Source organism: Microcebus murinus, chromosome 18 (assembly GCF_040939455.1).
Source record: "Microcebus murinus isolate Inina chromosome 18, M.murinus_Inina_mat1.0, whole genome shotgun sequence".
Lineage (NCBI taxonomy): Eukaryota > Metazoa > Chordata > Mammalia > Primates > Cheirogaleidae > Microcebus > Microcebus murinus.
This window is the reverse complement of record NC_134121.1, coordinates 57,152,896-57,176,426: the sequence shown is the minus strand read 5'-3', so window position 1 is coordinate 57,176,426 and position 23,531 is coordinate 57,152,896. Positions and strand designations below refer to the sequence as shown.

At 57.7% G+C, this 23,531-nt stretch overlaps 1 protein-coding gene across 2 annotated transcripts in view; it reads right to left on the bottom strand.

Annotated features, from left to right (window-relative positions):
• Positions 1–40: 40 nt before the first annotated feature.
• The window catches only part of SLC38A12 (solute carrier family 38 member 12), a 57,652-nt gene continuing 34,161 nt past the window's right edge, over positions 41–23,531 (bottom strand). For both annotated transcript variants that reach the window (XM_012778746.2, XM_075994732.1), the window contains exons 9-10: positions 18,671–18,764; positions 41–3,798 (exon numbers count right to left, since the gene is read on the bottom strand). In XM_012778746.2, coding sequence (XP_012634200.2) covers positions 3,038–3,798; positions 18,671–18,764 — 855 coding nt within the window. In that variant the 3' untranslated portion in view covers positions 41–3,037. The remainder of the gene's footprint in view (positions 3,799–18,670; positions 18,765–23,531) is intronic.

Genomic DNA, 23,531 nt, shown 5'->3' with positions numbered 1-23,531 from the left:
AAGTGCAGTCATTGCAGGCAAGTGACAAGATAGACAGGCGTCAGTAAAGAATAGCTTTATTGAGCACTTTTGTGCTGGGCACTAAGCTCAGTACTTTAATTCCCACCACCAGTCAGTGACACAGCTACTGTCACCAACTTTACAAATGAGCGGGCAGAGTCACAGAGGTGCACTGCCTGCAAGCAGCAGGTCTGGCTGCTTGTCCACTTGGAAAGTGCTCAGTGCTGTGCCCAGCACATACCGGCCCTCAGCAGACGCTACTCCTGCAGTCTGCAATGGATGCCACGGGCCCCAGGGGGAAGGGACCCCAAACCCTCTGCTGTGCCCTGGATCTTGGTCTCTGGAGCCAGTTTTTCAGTGGCCCTTACCACGAGTCGGCCTTGCTCGAGAATCTGCCTCCTGGACAAGTGAAGCCTCAGCCTTCCGCTTCCCCAGGGCCCAGCACTGCCAGCCACTGCCCCTCTGGGCTGGTTTCCCAGGAGGTGGGGCACGGCGCCCCACTGCTCTGGCTTTGGCCCCAGCCCCCCTGTGGTGGGAACAGCTGTGTGGCTGGGGGCCCGGCACAGTGCCCACTGTGCACCCTCCACCCACAGCAGTGCCTCTCAGCCTGTCACCCGCCATCTGCTCCATCTATAACCAGAGGCCACCACTCCGGCCCCAGGTGAGGCACAGCCAGGAGCTGCCGGCACCAGGCTCTGGCGCCCAGGTGGTGCTTCACAGGAGGGAGGTGGGGCGCGCACGCCCACCTGGGCCTGGCCTGCTCTCGGGGACATGTGGGGCAGCCCAGGGGCATGACGTGGGGTGGAGCTGTGAGTGAAGGTCCCCTCCACAGCGACACTTGTACAAGGCAGGTTGGCAACCTCTTCTGCCCTCCCCACCACTGACCCATCTGCTAAGTGGAAACCACGACCTGCCTTGCCCACCTCGCCACAGACATAAAACCAGTTGCAGTTAAGTGTGCTTGATGCCTGTGCAGAGCCAGCATCACCTGGGAATGTCTCACTGTTGGGGACCCCTATTCCTGGCCCCAGGCCCCCCAGCTGTCTGTGGCACTCCAAAGTGACCCCATCTGACATGTGGCAGGACCGGCAGCAGAGGAACCAGAAGCAGAGCAGCGAGATGGTGGCAGTGCTGAAGGCCCAGCCTGGCGTCTATGGCGTGGTCACCTTGGGCCAATTCCCTCCAGGACTGGGCTGCACCGGCTGGGAAGGGGGGACACAGCCATAGACTCCATCACTGTGTGGCTCCAGATAGTCACATAAATCAACCTGGGCTTTATGATGCTAATAAATAAGAGTCCAAAATTTGGTTTGGAGCCTGGGGCGGCGGGATGATTTAATTTGCTTTGTCCTTAAGCAAGAGGGAACGTAATCGGCAAACGGTAACTACAGATGTTTTGAGTTTTCAGCAAACAGCTGGGCAGCTCCAGGCATGGCCCAGTCTTGCCACTGTGGCGCCCCTGCTCTGCCCACCCTGCAGGGCTTCCTGGGAAGAAGCTACAATGGCAGATGGGGGAGGGGCATTTGCTTTTCCTGTGATGGAAAATAATATGTGGGGACAAGCTGTGAGAACTGCCGAGGCATGACGACAGTGAGAAAGTCATCGGCCAATTGCACCATTCAGGGGCTCTCAGGCTCCGACTGCCAGGGCAGAGGTGGAGGGCGGGCTGCCTGCGGGTCCCCCCATGTTCCCTGCAAATTCCACATGTCCCCCGACCCCGAGACCACCTGGGTCCCCAGCAGATCCGGCATCATTGCTCTGTCCCAGGCCCGAAGACAGTGAGATGCAGGGGAGGGTCGCAGGGAGGTTCCCTAGGAGGGTAAGCAAGGCACTGCAATCGAGAGGGAGGGGCAGGGCCCTGAGACCCCACCCCGGAGAGGCAGCTCCCGGCTCCAGGACGGGTGGGCCCGGGGCTGGGGGCAAGCGAGGCAGGGTCAGGAAGGACCCCAGGTCCTGAAGCAGGAGAAGGCACATTGAAAATGCAGAGTTCATTTGAGTCACCTGTGCTTCTGAAGAGGCTGGTCCCAGGTGTGTGTATGAGCGTGAGGGGAAGGTGGCTGGGGAATGGTGGTGGGTGCCCCATCCAACCCCATGTCACCCACAGGACATGAAGAGCATGAACACTGAGCACCCACACCCGGCTCCTAAGGGAGCCACTGGAGTGGGAGCAGCTAGACCGTCTGCATGGGGGGGCCCTGGGCCCTCCCACTGCCTCGTGCCCACGGCCTTCCCAAGCCACTGAGGGTGCTGGGTGGGGGTGGCTTCCCTCTAGCGGCCCCGTACGCTGAGAGAGACCAGAGGGCTCCAGTGGGGCAGCGGGTCCCTTTCGGGGACACAGGCTCTGGGCTTTAAACGCAGCTCACAGGCTGCTGTGTTCCCGTGGAAGGGGAGCTCCCTCTGGCCTGTGGCTCTGGAGCTGGCGCCCACAGCAAGGGCCCTCACAGCTCCGGTTGAGCCCTGGTCCCAATTAGCACTTCCTGCTTTTGTCATCACTGCTAGCCAGGCCCTCTCCTAGGAGCGGCACTTAGTGACTCCCAGGCCTGGCGGGAAGGGTGGCCCTGCCCATCACAGGCAGGCCGGTTAGGATGCTTAGCGCCTGGGACTTGCCTCCAAAGAGGCAGCAGCTGCTAGCAGAGACTTTCCAGACAAGGACAGAGGAGGGGGCTGCGGAGGGAGCAGGAAGGGACGTGGGGCTGGTACAAATGGTGGCAGTGCCAGCACTGCATCTCCCACCTCATGGGGAGGGGCCTGCCTCTGGCGGTGGGGTGGAGTGTGTTGTAAAACGGGGTGATTCCGCTAAGGAGTCCTGGCCGCGGGGGCAGCTGCGTGCGCCCAGGCAGGAGGGTCTGGGAGGAGACCTCCCGGCGAGCGAGGCCAGATGCACACTGGCCAGAGTCTGGGGAGCAGAGAAGACCCCCGGGTTGGGCGGAGAGTCCCCTCTGAGAGCCAGGGCCTCACCTGCCCCAAGAAGTCCTGGGAGGCCACTAAATCTTGGCTTTGTGGGCAGTGAGGCTGCCGTCACCAGACCGTCCCGCTGTCAGAGCTTGCTCTCGCTGAGGACGATGTTGGCTGTGACGAAGATGAAGCAGGAGAACGCCCAGAGCAGCACGAAGCCCACCCAGAAGGTGTGGCGGAAAGGGGACCTGTGCTTGTTGACGGTCCCGTAGCCGAAGGCCAGCTGGGTGTCCTTGCGGCAGTGGTACACCAGGAAGGCGGGGATGACGTACTGGATGCCGGTGCCCGCGTAGGCCCCCGTGATGCCCACCAAGGACTCCAGGTCATGGGTGCAGAAGGCCACGAGCACAGGGGGCACGAGGGTGATGGTGGGAAACACGACACGGTCCACCACCCACGGGTAGGTGCCGCCCTCGCGGTGGAAGAGCGTCTTCCAGTTGTTGCGCAGGGTCACGGCGATGATGGGGAAGTTGGTGCTGATGGTGAAGACCGGGAAGAGGCCCAGGAAGAAGCGGACGGCGGCCAGGCCCACGACGTCGCAGCGCGCGAAGTTGAGGGTGTACATGTCCATGAGGCTGTCCCCGCGGAAGCAGAAGATGGCGGTGAAGGAGAGGAGGCCGTAGAAGGCCAGGATCAGCACGTAGTCCAGGAACACCAGCCGCGTGAGGTGGCGCTTGGAGGAGACAGGGGTGATGAGGGACGGCAGTGAGTGCTGGCACATGAAGGAGTACACGCACACCCCGAACAGGTTTCGGACCCCAGAGAGGTCGGCCAAGGGCGGGTGCCCCTCCCCGTGGCCGTGCGCGATGCGGACCAGCGCCAGCACGATCATGACGGCGAAGGCTGGAAAACAAGGGGGAGGAAAGAACCGTCAACTGCACGTTCATGCAGCCTGAAGGCCGCGTCTGGGGCAGGCCAACAGCGGCTGCTTCTCTTGGGAAGGCCTCTCTGTGCCCTGTTCCCCCCCTTCCCCTGAGCAGGCGGCCTGGGCACATGGGGACAGGGCTGTGCCAGGCCATGCAGGGTGGCCCTGCACTGCAGAGGTGGCAGCAGCTCTGTCTTCTTGGAGGTGGCCAAGTCCTGGCCAGGGGCTTTCGGGGGTCTGCCAGCTTCCTGGCAGGCAGCAGGCCGGGTCACGACTCCTGTTCATTCTTCCTTCCTTGGTTTAAAGAGATGTGTGTCTGGGGCTCTGCGGGGTGGAGGCAGTGGGCACAGAGCATTTGGGAGAAGGGGTCCCCCTGGGCCAAGGCACCTACTAGATACAGCTAAAGGCAAACAGGCAGGAATGCTAGAGCCCTGAGCAGACAGGGGGCTGCTCAGGGGCCTAGAACAGGCAGGAAGTTACCAGTGGTCACTCCAGGGGACAAGTGGCACCAATGCTGGGGACTGCTGAGTCCTGAGCTGCAGGCAACATGGCTGGAGATGCATGACACATGGCTCTGTTCTGGACCTGGTGGCACAGCTAGGGATAGGTGACTTGCCGCGAAAGTGGAAGGGGACTTGTGGCCCTATCTGTTCAGAGCAAACAGGCTTCTCTTGCTGCTGGGGCCAGGCTGGCTTCGCCTCTCCCGGCAGACAGCCCGCCAGCCTGCGCTCCAGGGCATGACCTGTCCAGTGACAGGCTGAGCAGAGCCGCACATGGCAGGGCTCAAGAAAATGTGCCACCAGCGGACAAGCGTCCAGCACTCTGAGAGGATGGTACTCCCAGAGCTTTGTGTGTCCCTCTGGCTTCTGCTGTCTGCTATCCAGACTACTCAGAACTGTCACTGTTAACTACTTGACACACACAGAGACCACCAGTGTCCCTGTGTCTAATCCCTGCTGTCTCTGTTCAGAACAATCGGACAGCCCCTCTAGCCGGTGCCCCATCCTTCAGGTAAAGCCCAGGAGGACATGTGACATTTCTTGGTGAGCCCACAGGCAGGCATGATGGTGCAGTGGGCCGGAAGAGGCCAGCAGGTGGCTCAGCCACTCCTGTCTGGGGCCCCATCAGAGGCTGAGGGGCTCTTCCCCAGGTGGGAGGCCAGTGGGGACCCCCACTGTCCCCTTCAGGTCACATCATACTCCCCCACTCATAGAAGGGGTTGTTTTGCTGGGACCCACAGGAAGTCAGGCAATGTCTTCCCACGATGTCACTGGGGAGTAGGATGGAGTCTTCATCCATTACCTTTAATCAGAACTGCCTGACACTGTCTCGGACAGCGGGGGGAGGGACCGTAGAAACAGGCCTGTGAAAATTGCCAGCAAAGATGATTTGTTTCTGACTCTCACAGCCTGCTCCAGTCCCCGCCACTCCAGAGCCCTGCGACTCCCACTGCTCCAGGGGCACTGCAAATCTTCCCAGCCCTGGTCAGTCAAGGGGAAGTGGCGACCTAGTTCCTCCCTCTGTCTTGAACAGCCTCTGGGTGGACCCTCTGGGTGTTGGGGGCACAGGACACCCATGGGACAGCCCAGGACCCCGGGCAGTCTGCTTGTCGCAGAGATTTCTGTAGGTGGGTGTGGGAGGGGTGTGCCGGGGCAGGAGGTGAAGGAGGGGCACCTGGGAAAGACTAGCCAGGCTGGAGGTGGAGTCCCGTGTGCCAGGAGATCACAGAACAGGCTGAGCAGGGTCAGGGGTGCAGCTGGCAGCTAGGCCCGGGCCGCCTGGTGATTAGTCACTCAGGAGGCTGCAGCAGACAGTTCTGCCACAACAAGGAGGGCAGGGTCAGGGCAAAGGGGGCAGCTGCTGTAAGGCAAGATTTACATCTTGGGCTGCCACTGCCACCTCGGGGTGCCACCTTGTGACCTGGCACTTGGCCCTGGCCAAGGCTGGCATGAATTTAGAAGGAGACAAGTGGAAGAATTTTCTAGCCTGTTACTCGGCCTCAGGCCCGGTGTCTGGCAGGCAGGAGGAGGAGGAAGAGGATGAATACCTCCATCTCTGTGTGCCAGTGCTCCGCTGCTCCTCTACCTCCCCAGCCTTAAATCTCCCAAGAAAGGCAGCTAGAACCGGCTGGCTGGCTTCACGGCAAGCTGCCTGGACAGCCTGACTGGGGCTTGCCTGATGTGAACACACGGGGTACGTTTCCAAAGAAATGACACCGACTTTACAGAGCGTGTGCGTGTATGTGCACACCCGTCCCCCGTCCCCAGTGTGTACCTGCCGGTGGGGTCCTCCAGAGCCGCTGTCTTGGGAGGCTGTATTTTATGCCAGTGATATTGTAAGACATTTTCTAGAACTTTCAGGATGGCCTACAAAGCCATGGTGGTGGTGATAAAAAATTTATCTCACAACTGTCTAGCCATAATTAGTTTCACCTCATGATGCCACTACCTACATCAGTCACCCGTCTTGTTCTCTTAATTCTCTTAAACCCATGTCCAAAAACAATAGGTCTGTAGGAAGAAAAGTTTAAGAGAAAAAAACAAAAAAACAATAGGTCTGTTTTCAAAATCTAAATATTCTACTATCACAGGCTGGATGTTTGTTGCCATCCAGGAGTGAAAAGAAGATGCTAGAAGCTCTTGGGAGGTGATTCCAAAAGTGTTGAAAAGTGGTCACTTTGTGGGGTTGCAGCTCCCGACAAGCATCTGGAGGCCCAGGCCCAGGAGCAAGTCTCACTCGTGCCCTCCTGTTAGTCACACCTTGCACCCTGTTTTGTCAAAGGCTCAACAAGCGGAGACTGGCAGCATGGAAATGCCACCAGCCCTGAGGCAGGGCAAACCTGAGCACCTCACCTGCAAGCGGAGGTGGCTCACCGGCCCCTGGACCCCCCTGCTGTGTGCCAGGCCCAGCCTGCCCCCAGGGCGCTCACACTCCAGTTGGGGGAGGCCTGCAGGTGAGCAAGGGCACTCTCATACCAGGGACAGCGGTGGTTCCAGGACGGCCTGGGCCTGGGGTGGGGTGAGCCCCAGCTAACCTGGAAGCGGAGGGGCTCTGTGGATCCCCCTACCATGCAGACATGAAGGTGGGTGCTGGGCTGTGTCCCCTGGGGGTGGAGAGGGCGGGAGGAGTTGCAGCATGGTCTCCAAACCAGCCAGACTACAAGAAACTGGGACCACCTTACGGCCCGGATTCTGACAAGAGACAGAGAAAAGGGAAGAGGAGGACCCGGTGGGGCTCTGACCTTAAGGGGTGCTGAAAGGGGGCAGAGGCCTAACCCCCAGTGCCCACCTGCCCCACCCTGGAACCCCACCGGTTTGTCCCAGGCCCCTCCTCCCTGGCTGCAGGAAGAGCAGAGTTCAACAGCCATCTCCTAGATTGATCGCCCGTCCCTGGGAGACAGCTGCTCCAAAAACTCATTAGGTCTGATCATAAATCAAGATGAAACGAGGATGACAGACTGTGAGAGACCCTGCCAGGATGTGGCGGGGAGCAGGGCTCGGAGCGCCACACCGAAGCCCAGGGCCTGGCGGCCGCTGCTGTGCCAACCTGCAGAGGCTGTGTGGGAGGCCAGACGGGTGCGCAGGCGGGACAGCGCAGGGAGCACTCCCCAGACGCGCGGGGGACCAGACATCCAGGACTTCACAGGGCAGGGCTGTCGGCTTGCTCTCCGAGCCACCACGGGCTGCAGCCAGGGAATCCACACCCGCTTGCACCTGCACCGCACACTGGAAGTCACGCTCCATGGGGTGAGGCACCAGAGAGGATGCAGAGGGGAGGCAGGCTGACACCACGTCACATGAGTGGCTGTTGGTCTCGGAAGGGTCAGCTGCAAAGTGACAAGTGGGGACAGGAGACTTCTAATACCTGAGCAACAGCCAATGTAAAACCCACTGCACTGTTTTGTGTCACTGATGGGCTCAAGCAGACGATTAATTAATTAATTAATTAATTCATTCATTCTTTCCTTCCTTCCTTCCACTAAGATATGCTGAGTGTCTGCTGAGTGCCAGCACTACGCTGAGCACCTGGGGATCATGCACTGAGACCCAGGCCTTGTCCTTCTGGAGTCCTGGGGACCAACAGGTGGAAGTTACAGGAGACAAAAGACGACAAAAGAAAGAACTGGTGAACTGTCACATCAGCTGCAGGGTAAATGACGAGATCCCTTGGCGGGAGGTGTCCAAACCCAAGGGTGGGGGGTCCCAGAGGGGAATCAGGTGTCGGGAAGGGATTGGAAAGACATTTTGGGATGTTCCTCCTCCACATGTGTGGCTGCCACAGCTCCCTCAGTTTAGGAGGAGGGGCTCCATGCAGGGAGGTGACAAGGCGTCAGGGCTCCCTGGGGACACCGACAGGCAGAGCCTGGCTGAGGCACTGTGACACAGACTCATCCTGACAGCTGGCCGCAGCACACTACCCACCCCAGCCGCAGCCTGCGCCCTGTCTCCCACACGTCCGACACCTCGGGAAGGAGTAAGGAAGACAGGCGCGGACGGCCAGCCGTCATCTCTGCCGCCAGTCACACATCCTGAGCCACGAGCAGCCAGTTTAGAGACGGCATCTCCTTTCTCTTTCTGGGAAGACCTAACACACCCGCTGCAGGACACCACCCTCAGGCCCCGCCAGTGGAGGCACGTCCAGTTTGCAGCGTCGGGAGGAGCCCAGGAAAGGCCAGTGGGGGCACATCAATATCAGCTTCCCACTCTCAGGGACAACAGCAACCCCAAGTGTGGCAGTCAAGGTGATATTTCATACCAAGATACAGAAGAGAAATGGTGCTTTCCCCAGACAGCCCCACCCTCCGGCAGAGCCAGATAAGCAGTCCCTGCAAGAGCCAGCTGTCTGTCTGTCCGCCCATCTGTCCTCACGGCCTGGGCAGGCAGTAGGACAGGCCAGTCCTTTGAATGCCTGCCAAAGGGTCAGGGCAGTGCCGGTTTATAAAAGGATGAGAGTAAATGCCCCCCCACCTCTCTGGCATCTCTCCTGAGTAAGCCCTGCCCTCGGAACCTCCATGGGCGCCTGAGGCAGGAGCACTGGGCCTCACTGGCCAGACGAAGCCATGCATGGGCCAAGATCTTATAGGGGTTGCAGTTGATGTGTTCTTGGGGCCAAATGGGTGCTGAGCGGGTGTCTGGGGTGGGGCCCTGGGCCCGGGTGCTCACTGTTGACAGTCCAACAAGCACCCCCAGCTCACCTGTCTTGGGTCTCTGTGGGTAGGGACAGAAATCAGTCATCAGTGGCCAGCTCCACCCGCAGCAGAAGTGCCGGCTCACGCTGGAGGTGTGAGAGGGAAGAGATCCTCCCAGGGCCTCCATAGCTGGCAGCACATCAAGTGGCCAGGCTGGCGTTGCCTTGATCTATGAGCGGTGGCGAGGCGCTCCCTGCTGCTCAGAGTGTGGTGGTGGGGCGCCTGCCTTGCGGAATCCTGGGGTCTGCGTGGGGCCGGCGTGAGGCACGGGCCACTGGCCAGGGCTCCTCGTGGATGTGTGAGGACGAGTACGGGGTCCCTTTTGGTGGTTTTACCCTTTTCCTCATTCTCGAGAGGCTCTGAAACTATGTGAAGGCTCCCTCTGGGCATGTCTCAACCCTGCCTGGGGCTCTCCCAGAAGATGTGAATGAAACCATCAAGAGAGGCACACGTGGCCACTGGGCACTTGAACGTGGCTGTCTGAACCGAGGTGTGCTGAGGTGTGGAACACACACTGGGTTTCAACAACTCGGTGTGAGAAAAGAATGTGAAATACCTCATTGATCATTTGTTCATATTGATTACATGTTAAAGATATTTTTGATACATTAAATAAGTATGTTATCAAAACTGATTAATTTTTAAATGTGGTTACTAAAAAATTAAAAATTCCCCAGGTGGCTGGTGTTGGATTTCTACTGGGCAGGGGGGTTCACTGTGACCAGGTGGCCTGTAGGTGTGTATATACCTACGAAACACCTGAGCTGGTGGGACTTTGAAAGATTTCTGCCTCCTGTCTCCAAGCTCAGCCCAGGTCCCCTAAATCTAACCCTGCCACCTGCCCTGATTTGCACTGGGAGACCTGGGATGGACCTGTGACACTGCACTACTCCTTGAAAAGACAGAGGACAAACAGGCTCTGAGTCCTCTCGGGCTGGGCCTGCCAGGGTGGCCCTCGCTGCAGAGGGGAGGTGGTGGCTGGACCTGGGGTATTACGGAAGTGGCCTGTGGTCCTTGGCCACCGAGTCCGAGAGACATGTCAATAAGGGCACCAGCTAGACAGAGCCTCTTGGGAGCCACGGAGGACTCTGCCCAGCAGCTTTTGCCCGAAGGCCCTGTCCTCAGCCTGCTCATCCTCTTGGCCAGGGCCTGGAAGGGATAGGAATATGGTGGAGCCACGACCCTGACAGCTGAGGGTGCGTCTAACTAGCTTCCCCCTGCGTGAGCTGCCCCAGCCCCTTTCCATCAGCCAGAGCTGGGCTGAGCCTTTCCTTGGCAAGGCTGCTTCCTGGAAAGCCGCCCCACAACCTCTGACCTCCGAACCCGGCCCCAGATGCCCTGAGGCTGGGGGAGGCTCCAGCCTGGGCTACCCAAACCCCACACAGGGCTCTGGCTTTGACACATGCGAGGTGGAAGCCATCCATCACCGCAGCTGTCTGGAGGCGGCACTCTCTTCTCCAAGCAGAGAATCGACATGCCAGGGCTGATGATAATGAATGGCTACCAGCTCGGGCCCTGGCGCTCCGGGCAGGAAGCTGGGTCTGGGGGAGGACTTGCGCCAGCTTCCTCCTTCGCCACTGCACTGCCCTTGGAGGGCGCCGAGCTGCAGGGCTGTCTCTGGAGGGCTGGGAGGGCTGATGGGTAAGACCAGCCTGGGCTGAGAACCTCTGAAGACCAGGCAGTTTCTTGGCCCTAAAAGGAGGTGACTGGGCATTTGTTCCTGAAACAACCAGACCGACCACTGAGAAGGAGAGCCCCAGTCGCAGGCTCGAGGAGAAGCCCGAGAAGCCTAAGGTGTGGGTGGTGAGTTATGCCCCAAGACACTGTCCTGTCTTGGAAACAGCCAAGCCACACTGGATGCAAATCCTGAATCTGCCACTTAACTGTGTAACCTTGGGGCGAACTCTGTTCTGTCACCTTTCAAAGTGGAGATGATCACGGCGCTGAGGGAATGGAACGAGGGAGCAGTGAGGCGCTTGGCCAGAGCCTGCCGGCAGCAATTGCTCAAAACCTGTAGGTTCCTTTTATCATCACAGAAACCCGCTTCTCTGAAAGCCTGTTCCCAGGCAAGCAGGAGAAACCTGGTCAACCCTGAGTTCTCCTCCCATTCTTATGCTCTGAGGAGGGGGACGGGGGTCATACTTGTGACCCCTCTTCTCGGCCAGGTCAAGCTGCTGTCAGAACCCTTCCCAGGGACACCCCATCACTGGTGTCAGCTAAACTTTGGGGCTTGGTGGCCAGGGATGGGGTGGGGGGCAAGGACGACCCCAGATAGGCTGCTCACACTGCTCTGTGAACCGACCCTTGGTTTCTCCTCTCATACTCCCCACTGCTTCCGAGGCCAAGCTGTCCCCACTACTCTGTCATCTGGGGACTCTGGGTGTGTGCTCTCTCTGGATGAGGAAAATGGGCTCTCCGGAGCCCACACTAGTCCCTTTTTCCTCTGGTGTCGCCTGCTACCTGGGCACAGGCTGTGGTCAGGTGGGGGCTCTTTTCATGGCCTGAAAGGCCACACTTGGTCTCTGACTGGGAGGAGCTCCCTTCAGGGAACATGGGACACTCTCCACAGACATGCTCGCCACCAAAGGCATCTTGGCCCCGGGGCAGATTTTCATCTCAGGCCTGTGAGACATTCGGGGTTTGCTGGTCTTGCCTCTAACAACTCACTCAGCAATCACTGCTTTCTGCTAATGAGGAAATTCAAATCCAGGTGGATTCCCTTCTCATGTGGGCCAGCCCCATCACTTTCTGGATTTTAGCTCTGTCCATCCTGTCATGGGAGGAGAGAAGTTGAAATAATCAACTTTACAGGACTGGGCTCTACCCTGTGGCTGAATTATTTAGCCCAAAGGCCTCAGAGCAGAGTCCTCCTCTTCCCATGAGTGGCAGGAGGGGCGGCTGATCCGCCCAAGCCTCAGAAGCAGCCATACTGAAGCAGGAAGTCAGGAGTTCCGGCCTTTCTACCCTTCGACTCCTCCACACCCCCGGAGCATGGCCGGTGCCTGGGAGGGCAGGGTCTCAATTTTTCATTCTTAAGCTGTCAAGAGCGAGCACGGCTGTAATTGCGGGAAGGCAGGGCCGAGGGGCCTCTGGCTGCTGGCTGACTACTCTCCTTCCTGGAGCTTGGAAATTTCAGGCCCTGTCACCTTTCCTGAAGGCCACTCAGCCCTTCACTCTGGAGCTGCCAGCTAGATGCAGAGACGGGAAGGAGAGGAAGAGTGAGGATGACAAGGAGAGGCGGGACAAGGACGTTTCGACTGCCCTGGTCTGAATGCAAGTTCTGGAGCCCCAGGGCTACGGTGGGTCACGTAAGCGCTGCAGATGTACACGACTGCCTGACCCTGTCGCACTTGACCCTGCCCATGTGAAGCCCAATTCTGCGCAGAGGCTATGCCCGTAACCATCGTCGGGCCAGATATCTCAACCCACAACCACGAGTGACCTGGGACATATCCTCCCTCGCCTTTTCAGTGCCCAGGCAGCTGGCCACTAAGCTCCTGGGCTGAAGTAGACATCGTTGTTTGGTGGCCAGTCTGCACAGGACTCGGTGGCACACACAGATCGGAGCTGCTGATGACAAAGGCTGCACAGGGGAGAGGTGCAGCCGGAAGAGCAACAGCCTATGTTCAGGCCAAGCAGAACTCTCAGGTCAGCCCTGATGGATGCTAATGACAGATGTCATTTGGTGGCATATGGCTAGCTCTTCTTTAGCAAACTTTAATTAAGTGCCTACTTTACCCTAAGACAGAAACCCTGGGCTTCTCTCCTACAAACTGACCTCTATGTACTTGCAGAGAGAACTTCTCGAAAACCAAGAATAAAAGTAAGACCAAAATGAAACATACATGAAAGGTTTTTCCAGATTCCCTCCACTAGTATTATGACCACTGAAAGCTAGACACTGGCCAGCCCAGGAGAGTCCTGGACAGCAGCCCAGAGAGGGTGGGCAGGGCTGTGGCAGAGGCCCGGGGGACACAGGCCGCTGACCATGGGGCAAGGCTGTCTGGATGCACAGAGGGCACGAAGGTGCTGTCCTCACTGGCGGCGGCGGTGGGCTCCTCCCTGGGCTCCTGAGAGGCACTAGTTGAGCGGCTGTGAAGGAATTCAAACGCCAAGTTGGCAGCAGCGGGCAACAGATGGCCCAGACACATAAGACCCCTGGCTGCTGGTGGTGACAGATCGGAGCAATCCCACCGGGAGGCACCCTACAGAGATCAGTCACGGATCTGGGGACAGGGAAACACCAGAAAGCCCACATGCCCCTAGGTGACAATCTCCTCTTGGGGACCTCCTGCCTTGCCTGCCACCACTGCCGAATCCCACCGCTCCCTGTGGCTTGGAAAACAAATCTGGGGCACCTGCCAGGGGAGGTGGGAGTGCGGGGCTGAGAACTTCAGGAGGCAGCTCAAGTTCACCCACGAACGCCGCTTGGAGAAGACGGCGTCTGACCCACTTTGCGGGAACAGACACGGGAAGGCTGCGTGCGGCGTCTGCTCTGAATACACAATCAGAGGGAAGCGAGCCCGGTGGGTCCTCGACAACCCAGGCCTGAGCCCGGCTGCGGCGCTCCAGAGCAGCCTTTATTAGAAAGAATCGGTTTTTTAATAACGCCAAATGGGGCGCCCCGAGCTGAGCCAGCTGTTCGTGTCCCCGAGTGGGAGGCGTCTGCAGGCATCTGCCAGGGGAAAGCTGGTAATGGGGCTGAAGTGACGATGCCACCCCGGCCCCGTCCAGCCCAGGAGGCCCAGCTGGGCAGCGGCTGGGTGGCCCTAGTGGGAACAGCCTACAGTCATCGTTTAGCTGCTTAAGGCTCAGGCTCTAAGGCCCCGGCGCTGGGGCTGCGGGCACGAAGACAGCACCTTTCCTGCGTCTCGCCCAACCCGAGTCTACCTGCTGCTGACAGGGAGCTGGGAGCCAGAGAGGGAGCCTGCCCCTTCGTGAGAGGGGCCTGCTTTCCACCCTCTCAGGGGTGGGGGTGGGAGCTGGGGGTGATGGTGCAGGGAGGGCTCCCCTCCCAGTGTGCACCAGGGACCACCGTGGGGGTGTGGCGGGAGGCTGTGCAGAGGCAACCTGGGGGCATCAAGATCTCCCTGGGAGACCTAGTGTGACGCCTAGCACCACAGCTCTCTCTGGAGGTGGCTGAAGTTCCTAGTCCCTCGGCCAGCCCCAAGGGAGGCTCGTTCTGAGGTCACTCTCGGAATGACAGTTCGGGTGATGCCCATCGAGGCTCAGGTCTGAACGCTGACTGGGTGCTGGGCCTGTGCTAGTAAGTTCTTTTTTTTTTTTTTTGAGACAGAGTCTCACTTTGTTGCCCAGGCTACAGTGAGTGCTGTGACATCAGCCTAGCCCATAGCAACCTCAATCTCCTGGGCTCAAGCCATCCTTCTGCCTCAGCCTCCCGAGTAGCTGGGACTACAGGCATGCACCACCATGCCCGGCTAATTTTTTGTATATATATATTTTAGTTGGTCGATTAATTTCTTTCTCTTTTTAGTAGAGGCGGGGTCTCGCTCAGGCTGGTTTCGAACTCCTGACCTCGAGCAATCCACCCGCCTCGGCCTCCCAGAGTGCCGTGCTAGTAAGTTCTTTAGACACAGTCTGCTCAGTGAGGTGAGTCTCCACTGCCACCAACAGACGGGGAACCTGGCTGTCGGTGAGTATTGGGAGCACACACCGTCTGACCCACGCTGAAGGGAACCGGGTGGGAGGTGTGACAACGGTATGCGTGGCACTGCTGCACACCAGCCCCCAGCCCTGAAGCTCCTGAGTTCAGGAGCCGCGGCAGATGTGAGCCAGGCAGCTGCCCGAGGGGAGCTGACCGGCGACTGCTAAGGCCAGGGCACAGCACACTTAAGACCCTCCTCACACACGCAGATGCGGGGACATCTGCATCCCAGGTACCCCAAAGTCCCAGGTACCCCAAACTGACCAGGCTGGGCTCCTCAGAACTTATTGGGGGAACGTAAGAAATGAATGGGTATTGTCACTTGTCATCCATATTTTGGCAGTTTTCCTGGACAGTGGCTATTTGCAAAGGTCGTTTAACCCTTTCAGTCTCATGTGGCAGCACGAGGGGGGTTCTGAGGCCGAGGAGGCTGATGAGGGCAGAGAGAAAGCTCTCGGAGGAGCTGGCCTGAAGGCTCCCGGCAGAGCTCCGGCCCACAATCTCCCCCGGCCTCGTTTCAACAGATGGCAGAACAAATTCCTAATTAAGCACAAGAAAGTTTCCGGCTCAGCACATTTATTTATGATTTTCCGGTCCCTTTGGTGCTCGTTCTTCCTCTTTGTCTTCCTGGAACCCAAGCCTGTCACTGCCCCCCGAGCACTGCTCGGCTCTTGGAAAGGCACAGCCCCGATCTGGGCGAGGCGGGCGGGGGTGTGGGAAGGGGAGAGTGGGGACACTGCCACACAGCTGCTTTGGAGGCAAATGAAAAGGGAGTTCATTGCAAACTGACAACTTGGCGCAGACTTGAGAATACAAGTGGGCTTCTGAGGTCACTGCCTTTAGGGCAGTTCTAGAAAAGCTGCCTGGGGTGAGCTTGGCCCAGACAAGGGACATGCTCAGTGGGGTCTGCACCCAGGTCCCTCCCATAAGCGGGGCTGCCTGTTCTGTGTTCCTTGGTGGCTCCAAGGATTCTGTGATCTCCATCGCCTTCCTCCCCTCCCCACACTGCTGCCTGGTGTTTGGACAAGGGAAACACCTCCAGCCAGAGCAGAGAAGAATGCCCAGGTGGCTCCAACGCACCAGCTGGGAACTAAACCCCAGACTCAGCCGCATGTTAGAGTTTATTTAACTGGGCAATTTTTCTTTCGCCCGAGAGGGCTCTGTGTCACAGAGGCTTGCTTTTCAAGCCCGGAGGTCTGATTCTCTCATGGAGAAAAATGACTGCCTGTGCCTTGTCACCCACAGCAGCACTCTGGAGAAAAGACTCGCCTGAGAGGCTCCTGACATTTGATTATCTCTTGTATCAAAGGTAGAAAGAGGTAAATGACTTGCAAAGACAACAATGTCAAGACAACAATGTCACCACCAAAAAAACAAGTACTGACGACCTTCAGGAGCTGGTCTCTACCTCAAGTTACCAATGCTGCCAAGAGCCTCTCTCTGGAGGCCATTGTCACTTCACTTTGCAGCACAGCAGGGGCTGCCTCTGAGGGCCCTGGAGCCTCAGGGAGAGAGACCACGGGGTGCTGGGGCGGTGCAGGGCCTCTTCAGACAGAGAGGAAGGGGCTGGGCTCACAGTCTGACTGCAGTCCCAGGGCCACTGTGCCGCTGGCTGCCCCCGCAGGAGGAGGAGGGGACCAGCAGCCCATTGACTGGGGGTGGGGGGGTGGGGGGGGGAGGAGAGGCCTCCCATGGTGGAATGGAAAGGGAGTGAGAGCTGTCGCTGCTGGCCACCAAGCTTGGCTCCCCCGACCCAAGTCTGGGGTAGAGCTCATATCCTGCCCTGAGACAGCTGCTCTTTACTTCCCGTCAGCCTCCCCCTCTCGCTTTCACAACATCTCCCTTTTAATGTACCTATTACTCACCAGGTGCAGAGAGAAATTTGTTGCACTAAGCAGGTGCAGGGGTCTACAGAGGCCATTAACTGTCATTATCCTGCTGTCATCCCCTCTTGGGCTGACATGCCAGCTAAAGCAGGAGCGTCCCCCCCACTCCCTACCCCTTCCTGTCCTCCAGGACGAGGGAAAGGAAACAGGTAGCAGCCCAGTGCCTAGGGAGCCCCCTCCCAGCTTCCCACCGTCGATGCCGCACACCAAGGACAGCCAATGCGAGCAGGGTGGGGGCCAGACTTTCAGGGCTACAGACCCAGCTGCTGAGAGCGACAGTGGCCACATGACACACTGAGGCCAGGAAAGTGAGGCAGGAGAATGTTTTTCCCCAAATACTGCTTTACTGAGAAAACTCCTTCTGCAGGTCACCAGGGCTTTCAAACACTTCCTACCAGCAGAGGAATAAGCAAAAGGGTGGGCAGCCTGCGTTTCTGATCTCTGCTGACCCCGATTCCCAGACACAACCCCTCCTAGCACCCAGGGGGGCTCCACTCCCACAGCAGTCCTTCAGCCCGTGTGATGCTCATGTTCTAAGTCACAAGTGCTCATTTCCCCAGGTGGTCATCTTAGTCTAACCCAGGGCTTTGGGACTTGTGAATGAAATTTGGGAACAGCACCCCACGGGTGAGTATGTGATCAGACAAGGAATTCCACCTTGTGTAGGTACCAACAGGTGTCCTCCCTCATGTCAGCTGGATGACAAAAAGGCTCCTCAAGTTAGAGGCCCAGAAGTGCATGGATGAAGTGGACTCATTTCCTCAAAAGGACGGACGAAGAGTGGGAAGAAGTTATAGGCTGGCGGGTTTGGCTCCAGACAAAGAACTTTCCAGCACTCAGAGCAGAGCGGGAGCTTTACCTAGTCTCGCACTCCAGGCCCCGGGGGCCAGCCTCTCCCCTGTGCTACAGGGACTGCTCCTGCAGGGGTGGGGCCAGTCCCTTCCAGCTATAGATGCCAGGACTCCTGTGTACGGCAGCTCCTCACACCAGGATCCTGAAATCCCCCGAGTCTGGGGAACCAGGGGGCTGGAGATGCCAGAACTATGGGAGTCATTTGGATCAGAAACTGTCCTCAGAGCATCATGACCACCTGCTGAGTCCCAGCATGGAGGCAGGACCAACGCACAGACCCAGACCCAGAGTCCTGGTGAGGGTGGGAGGTCGAGCAGTGGGAAAGGGGGCCGGGGGCAGGGGCAATGGCGAGGAGGGAGGAACCCTGATCCCGGTTCCTCTGGAGCCTCTGTGTTGAGACACGTGAGCTCCCGGGAGGTGCCCAGACACCTGGGGGCTAGACACGCCCACTGAGCCCAAGCCCCTCTGTCTAACAGCAGCAGCCTTCTCGGCTTTCAGACAAGGCCAAACAAGCACCCAACTGATGCCCAGAGTGCATACTGGTGACATGGGGGGGGGGGGGGAAACGACACCAGGACACCCTCCTGTCCTCAATCCAGGTTGACCAGCACTAGGCCCCTCCCTAGGGTAGGAGTGAACAAGCTCCCTACTGACAGCCTGGCTTGGCGGGGAGAGACCCCCAAGCCCCAGCTGAGGACAATGGTACCCTTACTCGCAGGACATCATGTGGTTAGGAGACGACATGGACGGGGCATCTTTTCATGCCCTGGTGGCTGGGGACTTGGAGGCAGAGATTGGCTGCTGCCACGGCCTGCTGGGTTTTATGGTTGTGCTGCGCTGTGAGATGTCACCTGGCAGAACGCAGCGCCGTGCTGCTCCCGTGCCCTGCAGGGGCCACAGCCCAACCCAGGCCTTCAGGACCCTACTGCCAGCCTGTGGGTCAGTGGGGATCCAACGTGTACGTGTGAAAAGGGGCTGGTCCCAGAATCAGCAGCCCTGGCCCCACCTCCATCTACATTATGTGGTCTTGAAAAAATAATTTTCTTTTTTGGTACTAAATTTCCCCACCAGTAAAAGGCTGGCTGGCAGAGTACCTGCCTCCTCCTCGTCCTCTGGAAAGGTCGGAGGACCAGACAGGCCCGAGTCCATGGAAACTACTGCCACATTCCAGGGAGGGCTGGGAGCCTGGCCTCTCAGAAAAGGCCAAGGAAGGGACAAGGGGAGACAGGGCAGAGAATGGAGATGTTTCTCAGACTCACCGATCCATCTCATCAGAGAGGTTAAGATCTGCAGGTACTTGGTCTTCTGGACATCAAAGAAGGTGAAAGGTCCGAGGAGGAGAGTGAAGACAGCCTGGGTGATGAAAACGAGAGTAAGGGCACGGCAGAGGCTGGCTGCGCACAGCAGCCCGGCTGCGTGGGGAGGACACCACCATTCACGCAGCCTCTGCCTGCAGCTAAGGCCGGGGCCTGACTCAGGGGCACGCCAGGAGGGGCAGAGGTTCCCTGGGGTCGAACACCTTGGGTGAGTGCCAAGTGCCAGGGGTGGAATAAGAGACCCAGAGCCACGCTTCTCTGCCTCTGCTCACGCTTACTGTTCCACACCACTGTCCTTCCACCGGCTCCAGTCAGCAGACGCCAAGTGAGCACCACGTGCCCAGCACCGAGCTGCCTGTGAGTGTGTTTAGGTAGGAATGGCAGGAAAATAAGGATCCAAAAGCAACACAGACGTGCCCCTGGCTCTCACAGTTTACTGGGAAGAAGGGACACAGCGAGGTGGGGCCCCTGGAGCCCTGACGAAGCTGCGCAGTAGAGAGGATGCCCCTTCGGGAGGGCTGGAGAGGGAAGCATTGATCAGGATGTCGTGCAGCGGCCACGTTTTTTGCTTAAAGACAAGGGGACGCCTACAGAACAAGTCAGTGGCTTCTGGGGCAGGTCACCCAGCGAAATGCCCTGGAGGAGAAAGAGCAGGAACTGCATCTAAGAAAATCGGGAGTGAAGCAGTTTGGGGGTGGCGGGGACCCAGTCAGAGAAGGGGGTGCCTGTCGTCATGGGGGCCCTCGGTTCTCCTTTCTCTGGAGAACAGGGAAAAGTGTTTACCCTAGAAAAGGAAAAAAAGGTCAAACTGTCTCAGAAAACTGGTCTGTGTGAATCTGAACCTTCTTTGCAAAAGGAAATGGGGGTGAGAGAAAACAGGGGGGCCGAGGGCAGGTTACGAGTTCCATGCCAAATTGGCTGCTCAGGGAGCAGAGGAATTAAAAGCTGCTCGTTGGAGTTAAGATGATGGTACCATTTCCAATCTGCCACTCGGAAGCAGCGAGAGACATCAGCCCTTATTAACATTTACACTGTGCCATTTTATCACGTTAATGCTAATGACGCTCGCAGAGATGCGGCAGACAGCCTGGAAGCCTGGACGAATGTGGGGAGGGGTCGCTCCGGAGTGGCTCTGGCCCCGAGATACGGACATGCCCATCACAGCTGCTGCACCAGAGGCCAGTCCCCGTGACTGGCAGGTGGGAGCCCCGCAGAAGCGGGCTGAGCCCGTCCCGCCCCCGCCAGCAAGGAGAGCAGCATGCGGGAGAAGCTGTGACCTCTTATCCAAGTCCATTATCACTGCGAGGATGAGTGATGCGAAGGACCGAAGTGCTGCTTAAGGAAAGGCTCTAATCAGCTGGGGCGGAGGAGGTGCCCAGGCAGTCACCAGGCTGGGAGGGCTCTGGAGAGGAGAGCTTTCTGCCGGGGCCCCAGAACCAGTTCGCTTCTGCTGGGAGAGGAGGAAGGAAAAGACTTTCTCTCAGGCTCCAGGGGACAGGGGAAGGCAGAGGGGGGGACTGTCCTTGCAAAGGCAATGGGCAGCCCACACCAGTCCCCTCTGAGCCCAGGGAGAGGAGCTGGGGACACGGTAACACATGCAGAACCACCGATTCCAGAGGAGCAAGTCTGTATGCAGCACCATCAGTAAGTCATTTAGGAAAATTACCACTTCAGGGAAACTTTCCACTGATGAATTTCTCTTTTGAAGGATGGAGAGGGAGATGTCAGGTAGAAGAATACATAAACACAAAGCCATTTGCCACAGATGTTTCCAAGTAACCACGGCCTGCTGGAAACTGGACTCCTGGTGTGCCCAGGTGTCTAGGGGGTTCACCTCTGACCTCTGACACTTCCAGCTGAAAACATGGCACTCCAGGGGTAGGTACCACACTGAAATCATGTTGGGGGGTGGCTCATGTGGGAGGTCAGATCTCATCCTAGAAACCTGAAGACTGGTTGTTAGGCCTGTGACAGAAAAACAGGGGGCAGCAGGGCCCCCACCAGGCGGGCAGAAAGTGCCACTGCAGGCTGCCCGGGTCCTGTCCTCCAGGGGCCCTTTCTCAGATGCTGAGTCCATCTTTGTCAAGATTCTAGGACACATGAGGCCCCGTTCTATAAAACTCTGTATGGATGGAATCCCAGCCCGCTGACAGCATCCCTCTATTTAAAGAGACCAAGCACACCGACACATCTCCAAAAGGTGGAGTGAGCAGTCATGTGAGGCACCCACTGGGTGGCGGGAATATGCCTCTAGAGGAGTCAGCATGAGGGTCCACACCCAGGCAGTGCTCTCAAACCCAGTTCTGGGGACAGTAGGTCCGAACTGAATGGTTTGCAGAGCGCAAACTGGCAGCAAAGGTCTCTTTGGGAAGATTTGGCCAACAACTGTGATGTCCACGCTGGCCAGTGGCTGGGCTGTGTGTGGTTTCTTTTTCTTCGATGCTCAGGCGCACAGATGGACCGCACTGCCTGGGAAGGCTCAGGGCCGCTCAGTCTCAGCAAATGTGCGCAGACTGCCAAACAGCAGCCCTTCCACGGGGCTGTGAGCTCACGCCATCAAAGGGAGCCCAGATGAAGATGCAGACTGCAAGCTGGGGCTAATTAAGGAACAGGTGTCCTCTGCAAATTAGAGCCAGAACTGGGTGACTGAAGGAGCGGCCATGTGGAGGGCAAAGGACAGAGTGCAGGAGTGGGAGCATGTGCCGCCAAGCCACGGAGCGGCTGCCCAGGTCGCGGGGAAGGAGAGGGGCAGGAGAAGGCACAGCCCCGTCTCCAGATGGTCTACCCAGGGCAGAGCATCTCTGAATGCTCAACAGCCAAATGTGGCACTTTGTGTTTTCTCCTTCCTTTTTAAAAAAGGAGAAGTAAAAAGCCAAGAGACAGCCTATCCTCTTGGGTCTTCCAGTCTAGCCCATATGACATTATAAATTAGCTGGCTCCTGAGCAATTTTCCAACCCCCAAATGCCATTGATCAGTTCAAACTCAGTCTCTGTTCAAGGACTCTTGTAGCCCAACTCATTATGGGAGGCGGGGACACCAGTCACTGCAGCCAAGTGCGTTTCTTAAAAAAAAAAAAATGGAACTGTGATTTCTAATGACATCTTCAAACCGGTCACAGGAATGAGGTCCAAGACAGGCTTGGTGGGGTGCAAATGGGGCCTTCTGGTCCCTCTTTCTTTTTGGGTCACTGAGTACAGATGCACACGAAGGCCCCAGCAGCCTTGCTGAGGTCTTGATGGAGACTGGGCAGCTCATGTTCCCAAGGCACTGAGGCCACACTTGACCATGGCTCTTTCTGGAGCCCACAGCTCAACAGAGCCCACTGTCCTCCCGTGTCCCCATGCAGATTAAGTGCACTGCCCACCTCCAGTTGCTTAGACCCCAAACTTCCAGCAATCCTCGACTCTTTCCTTGCTCTCTGCACTAGGTTCACAAGTTGCCACAAACTGGGTGGCTTCAAAGCACAGAAATTTATTCTCCCCCAGGCCGGAATCTAAAATCTGGCAGGCAAGGCACCCAACAGTGCTGAGCACAGCACCCTCCATGGGACGGAGCCTGATCCTACCCGTGCATCAAGGAGGGGGCTGTCAGGGAGGAGCCATTTCTCCAGCCCCCCAGGAACAAGATCCCAGGACAGAGCAGGGAATAAAGACAGCCCTCATCTAAACCCAGCCCTCATCTGCTGGAGACAGGAAGGAAACACACTTTTCATAATCAGTGACTCAAAGACGTGAGGAAGGGACCCAGCAGCCTCCTGTAGGCTGGTGTGGGCTGTGCTCAGGGATTCCCTGGACAGGATGTGGCTTTGCTGAGGACCCAGAAGTGCCGACATGAGCAGGCTGGCATCAGGGTACTGAGGGCTCAGTCACTAGGAGCCTCCACTTCCTCTTAGAGCAGCTTAAACTGTTGCGCAGCTATGGGACGGGAGAAACGAATGCTGTGCTAGTTACCAGAGCAGATCTTTAAACCAAGAACTCTCCAACAGAGTTGGGGCCGAGCTGTGTCCATACCCTGCCAGTACCTTCTCCAGTTCTGACCCCACGACAAACAACACTTACGAAGGGCTCCAACACAACCACTCCTGTTTCACATGCGGAAGGAGCCTGTGACAAGCTAGGTATCCGTCCTTCATTTAATTGCACAACACAGGAATGTGTAAAGCAGTCTGATACCTATTTCCCTGTCCCCAAATTTCTCTGCTTATTTAGCTGGTCAGAGAAACAAAATGAAAGTTTAAATTTGGTGCTAATCCCAATTAAACTCCCCAATTTAAGAGGCTGCAGGATCTCTGGGCCCCACCCTCTGCCTGTGTCTGCTGTGGCCAATCCTGACCCCGCCATCCTCCCAGCTGCTGGTCCTTTTAAGCGCCCCCGTCTATCAAAGCTGGCGCCCAGCGCTGCAGACCCCTCTGCTCTCTACAAAATGCTGCATATAACGGTTTCACTTTATTCTCATGCCTACCTGTGAGGATACTGGGGCAGGTGATGATGAGGAAAGTGGGGGACAAGAGAGGTTCAGTGACAGAGCAGGAAAGCGGCGGCGGGGAGAATGGAAGCCTCCCAATCTGTCCCTCTTTTTGCTGTACCCCCGCATACCACATCCATCTGGTGCTAGGACGTTCCTCCTCTGACACCTGCTGTCCCCACCTCAAGCTACTCCTCACCCTTGTGCCTTTACTCCCCTGATCCCCCTGCTGGCAGAGAATTTCCCTCTGTGACCTTCCTTATTCCTACCACCTTCAAAGCCCTGCTCAAGTCCAATCTCCTCTGCAAGTTATTTTAATCCTCCCTGGGGGCTCTTGAC